Raw genomic sequence first — 5,418 nt, 5'->3', positions numbered from 1 at the left:
ACTTCAAGGTCAGGGAGGTGCTGCAGCGGAAGGGCGGGCGGGCGGAGCTGTTTAGGGTCCTCCCTCTTCACCGGGCCTGGCAGACCCCCCGGGCAGGTGGAGTGGGGGTCAGACCAGCCTCTTGGGGTCTCACTGGAGGGTACCCCTGGGTACCCTCTGCAGGCTGCCAGGGCACAGGTCTAGCCCCTGGGCAGGCAGTCGTGGTCAAAGCCACCAGGCCAGGTTTGGTGGAGCTACTGTAGGCTGGGCCTGGGGTGGGGGCTCCCCTGGAGGTGCCCCGCCCCAAAGGGTCACTGGTACCTGGCTCTCTGGTCCAGGATGCAATTCTGCGTCCCCAGTGGCTTCCCCCACAGCACAGCCGCCCCCCGAACCTCCCCAACCTCAGAGGCCTTGCACTGGCTGCTGGTCAGCCTGCACCCTACCCCGCCCACAGGCCCTGACCCGCAGGCAACCCCTGGGCCGCGCTGGTCCCAGGACCCCTGCCCTTCCATTGAGTGGCCGGGTCGGGTGAGGGCGGGAAGATGGAACCTGGGTTCCCAGAGAAAGTAAAGCATGTGGACCCGGGAGCTGAGGGCCACGCAACCCTGCCTGAGCCTTCAGGGTGGGCGGCACCATGAGGCCAGCACCAAGGGCCTTGCTGCCCCAGGCTCGGGGACGTGCCCGGCCTCCGTGCGCCGGCACCCAGCAGCGTGAGAGGACTGGCAGCGGGAAGTGGCTGGAGGGCGGAAAGGTTCCTGTACCCACTAACCAGCACTGGCCGAGACCGCGGTGAAGAGGGAGGCGGGTCCTGTTTGTCAGACCAGGAGCCGGGGAGCTGGCAGCCGGCAGGGCTGGGTGCTGAGGGCAAGCCCACGCTCGCTTGGAGGACGAGCTGGAGGCCCATCTCCAGCCGGAGTTCCAGGCCTCGGGGCAGAGGCTGCGCGCTGCGTTTCCGTTTCCTGTGAAGGGTGTCCTGCGCTGGGCCGCCCAGAAGCGGCCTGAGTCCGCACTGCCACAGGGCAGGCACGGGGCTTTCACACACCCCTGAGACCAGACTGCGCCCCGCCGGGTCCTGACCAGCCTTAGGGGCAGTGCCCGTCCCTGCGATGCCCTCAGCACCTCCGTGTCCTGCCTGCCGTCGGGTATTCACGCTCAAGTGCGCATCCCTTACCGCCTCACGCGTGGCTTCTCGGGGCAGCAGCGTGATGGCATGTGAACCCGTCCAACGTGCTTCTTTCCACGTGTGCGCCCGCGTTTGCGTGGCCGGGGGCTGCCTCGCTCCTCTCCGCTCCCCCGGAGGACAGCAGGCGGTCAGATCAGAGGACCTGCAGGAAAGGCCAGGACTAGACAAACTTCACTGCTGTCACGTGACGAGTTTTCAACAGACAGACAGACAATTGCTCAGGCAACTAGACGGAGATGGAGAGGGTCCTCGCTGCGGGGGGGGGGGGGTGTTAAGGAACCCCGCGTTTCAGAAGCCCTGGGAGGACTCAGGGCCGGAGATGCTCCCGTGGTCTGTGGGCTCGGAGAGATGCGGAGTAAGGCCGGTCTCCCGGGGCGCGGCAGCCCTTCCCCACTCCCCGGTCCTGGTGGTTTAAATGGGAAGGTTACCCCTTCCCTGTGACGGGACCCGGGGCTCCTGCCACCAGCCGGAGCTGGCAGTCCGCCCGGGGCCTGACCCACCCCCGTCAGTGAAGGTGACGGGAGAACAGAACTCACACCTCAGACTCACACCCTGTCTCCACTGCAAAGATAACGAAGAGGCTTTTTATTTCATTAATAATTAAGGTTATGCTAATATGTGTCTCAAAATAACCTGAATGTTTAAGACGTGCCATTACAATGGTCGTACGGCTACCAGGGGCAGGACCCACACACTGGAATACACACCTTCTCAGACAGCAAGCCAAGGGCAGGTGTGGCTCCAACTATTAAAGTGCCAGACGGAGAGCTGAAAAGCTTTGCTTCAAATAACTGCACAGATAAACTTAGACCCTCAAAAACCAGGTGGAAATTGGCAAAATAAAACAAATGAGAAAAACTGGTTAAATTCTCAAACACGCTGAGTTACGTTAACTGTGTCTCACCAAGGGCTTGAGGAAAACAGCGGTAAACTGTTCGTGGCCGACAGGTTAATTCCTTTATTTCCGTGACCACTCAGGCTGCCTGTGTCCCTGGCGGACGGAGGCAGCCGGGAAGCAGGCACCCGCTGGCTTCGCATGAACAGAGGCTACACGGAATGCAGACCAAGGCCAGACCCTGCGGGGTGGGCTTTCCGTCCATCACAGATTCCCCTCGTGTCACATCGCAGAAGCATGTGCCACGGGAGGAACTGAGCTTATCTATGACAGACTCCCTCGGGGGCAGGGAACGCTGACCCTCGCGGCGGGCGCAGTGTGGGCAGCATGAGCGGGCAGAGGGACACAGGAAGGCGCGCCTTACCCATCCCTCACGGTTGGTCGGACTGTTTCCGTGACCACAGTGGCCCCGTGAGCGGTGAGCGATCCCCAGTGCCACCGAGCAGCAGTCTGGCCACACAGCCCGGAGCTGGGCAGGGCCGGCTCCACCCCCACAGGAAGCGTGGACACAGCCGCGGGCAGCGCTGCTGGCCAAGAACCACCGTGCGAGCGGCCCTGAGCTTCCGGCTCTGACACTGAGCACCAAGCAGCTGCTGCGATGTCGGGAGCGAGTCAGGGAGGCCCGCGCCCCGGTGCTCCCACCAGTGCTGGGGGGACCCTAAAACTATCACCCAGAACAGCACCCTAAAAGGGCTGGCCAACATGGGCTCCAACAACCTGCACTGGGACAGTCCCCAGCCGCCAGGAGCTGGGGGGCAGGTGGGCGGGCTCACTGCCTGGCACCCAACTGCCCTCTGACCCCACTATCGGCGAGTCCACTGCAGGAGGAGCTAGCGGGGCTTTAATCATCAGGCAACACTGCGCGGCCAGACCTGCCCAGCTCCGCCCTCTCTGGGCGTCCAGGGCCGATCCGCACCTGCCCAGGCTCTGCTTTTACATGAGTTACCACACCAGTGGCTGAAGGGGCGGATTTCTCGAGTTCAGGCCACTTGTGAGAGGTGACACCGGGAGCGCTTAGTCACCACACTCGGACCAACCCGTCACCAAGGCGCTTCAGACCTTCGGGAACTGAGTCTTTTGCTTCTTGACGGGCAACCTGGGGTCCTCGGAGAGAATTTACAGACACGTGCCCCTCTCAGCAGAGGGAACGGCACTTCCCGCACTCACAGACTGGGCCTGGCTGGCTCCTTCAGGCACTAGACACGTCCACGCGCTGGTCATGGGAGCGAGAGGCCCTCTTACTGCCTGGCCGCCAACTGCGATCAGGACGATGCTAGTGGCTGACGGCGACCTTCCTCAGCAAGCTGAGTGCCTGCCCACCTCTGTGAGGCAGCACTGGGCCTGCTCGCAGGCCTGCCTGGGGGCAGCGCCAGTGCCCGGAGCAGCCACCGCACGCTGCATCCAGACCCGGTCACGCAGGTCCAGAAACCTGACATGGCAACCAGTCTCCAGTCCTCATCCTGCACGGGTCTGGGCGTTTTGTTTCCCTGTTATTCTTTTAAAGGTCCACTGAAACGTTCCCATCCTTACAAATTACTAAGGAAAACTGTCAGTTCAGACTTGACAGACAAAACCACTCGGAAGTATCAGCTGGTGTCATCCCTTTTTCAAAGGTTTCTTTGCTATGAATGGTCATAATTTTCTTACGTCACACACAAAGGTAAGACCCCCCTCTGCATGCAGAGAGCCTGGGAAATGCCTGTTTTCCAAACGGAAGTTGATGAAAGAACAGACCATCCACAGAAAGTAAAAGCAACCCACCCCATGACGTTGGGCGGGACCAATCAGGCTTCATGAATGGAACAGTCCTGCTTTATTAGCAGAATAAAACATACTCACTACTTCTGTGCTTGGCCCTTCCTTCTAATCACCCTAAAGCTTCCTTTCTCACAGCTGTCCTAGTATCGGGCAAGGCGGGATCTAGTTCTAGGTTCTGAAACATCTGCTTTCATGCTTTTGCAGCTAAAAATTACAAAGTTAAAAATTACAAAAGCTGCCCCAATGCCATTTTCTGATTAAGAAACTAACACCACAACGTACAGGTCAGATCCCGTGGAAAAGTCAGTGAGCTGTAATGACATTTCTTTTGCGACATCAAAAGCAGCAGGTACGGAATATAATTTGCTGAAATCATAAATACTGAGAATGCAATATGCACGTACAAACCACACTTAGGCTCAGGCACCGGAAGCCTCCGTAAATACATACACGTCGGGTACGTGCCGGACGGGAGAGCCGGCCTCAGTACTCCCACTCGTCCGACTTCAGGTCCAGGAAGCTCAGGATGTTCTGGGCCAGCTTCACGGCCTGCTTCCGGGCCGCCTTGCACTGCTCCTCGCCCTGCGGGTCCACCGCGTCCAGGGCCAGCAGCTGCTTGGTGAGCAGCTCCTCCAGCCGGATGTAGTTCTTGTCAGTCCGGTTCCCGTCAAACAACAGGACTTCTCCCAGGATCTCCGACAGGTGGGCCAGGATGGTCCAGACGGCCCGGTGGGACGGGTGCTCCTCGCACACGAAGGCCTTCCTCCTCTCCAGCGCCTCCTTCAGGTCGATGTGCGTGATGAGGGTCTGCACGGCGATCACCGCCCTCCGCCGCGCCTCCCGGATGCAGGGGTTCTTCTCCAGGCTCACCTCGTCCAGCTGCCCGATCAGGGCCTGCAGCTCCGTCTTGGAGCTCAGGTACAGCTCGGGAGGGTTCTGCGCCTGCAGGAGCTCGTTTTTGACCTCTCTCATTCGCTTGAGGACCTTTTCTATTTTCAGGATGGAATGATTCTGTCCCAGGTCAAACGCATAGGTGGTATCTGCTTCCTCTTCCAAATCCAAATACTTCAGTAACTTGTTGATGTCCTCCACCACCTCCCGGCGGTAATTCCGGATCTCCGTCCGCCCACACACGTCCAGCGCGTCCAGATCCGCGATCATCCCCGACAGCACGCACGACAGGTGCTTGCACGTCTCGTTGTTGGCCACGCCCATCAGCAGGGCGATCAGCGTGCCCCTGGCCTTGTTCACCTCGCACATCACGCAGTTGATTTTGGCCACGGAGGGGTGCGTGTCCTCGGAGAGCGGCAGGGACGGCTGCCGCTTCACGCAGTCCTCGATGATCTCCTGCACCGCGCAGATCTTGGTGAGGGTGTGGTAGCGCGCTTTCCGCAGGGACACCTTCCCGCCGGTCTTGACGTGCGTCAGCCTCAGGATGATGTCCTGAATGCCTTCTTCGAACTCCTCCGCCGCGCAGCTGCCGCCGCTGGAGAAGGGCGCGATCTGGTCCCGCACCAGGGCCTGGGCCTCCTGGAAGATGTTCTGGATCTCCAGGCGGTGCGGGTGGTTGGCGTTCTGCTCCAGCTCCTTGAGGGCGCTCCGT

General features: G+C 60.3%; 1 protein-coding gene across 1 annotated transcript in view; it reads right to left on the bottom strand.

Annotated features, from left to right (window-relative positions):
* Positions 1 to 1,721: 1,721 nt before the first annotated feature.
* Positions 1,722 to 5,418, bottom strand: part of BAG5 (BCL2 associated athanogene 5) — a 5,458-nt gene continuing 1,761 nt past the window's right edge. Inside the window, exon 3 of the mRNA XM_006765891.2 lies at positions 1,722 to 5,412. Within this exon, the coding sequence (XP_006765954.1) occupies positions 4,299 to 5,412 (1,114 nt within the window). The 3' untranslated portion in view covers positions 1,722 to 4,298. The remainder of the gene's footprint in view (positions 5,413 to 5,418) is intronic.

The sequence above is a fragment of the Myotis davidii genome, unplaced genomic scaffold, assembly GCF_000327345.1.
Source record: "Myotis davidii unplaced genomic scaffold, ASM32734v1 scaffold480, whole genome shotgun sequence".
Lineage (NCBI taxonomy): Eukaryota > Metazoa > Chordata > Mammalia > Chiroptera > Vespertilionidae > Myotis > Myotis davidii.
Note: the sequence above shows the minus strand (reverse complement) of the source record. Positions and strands in the feature narration are given on the sequence as shown.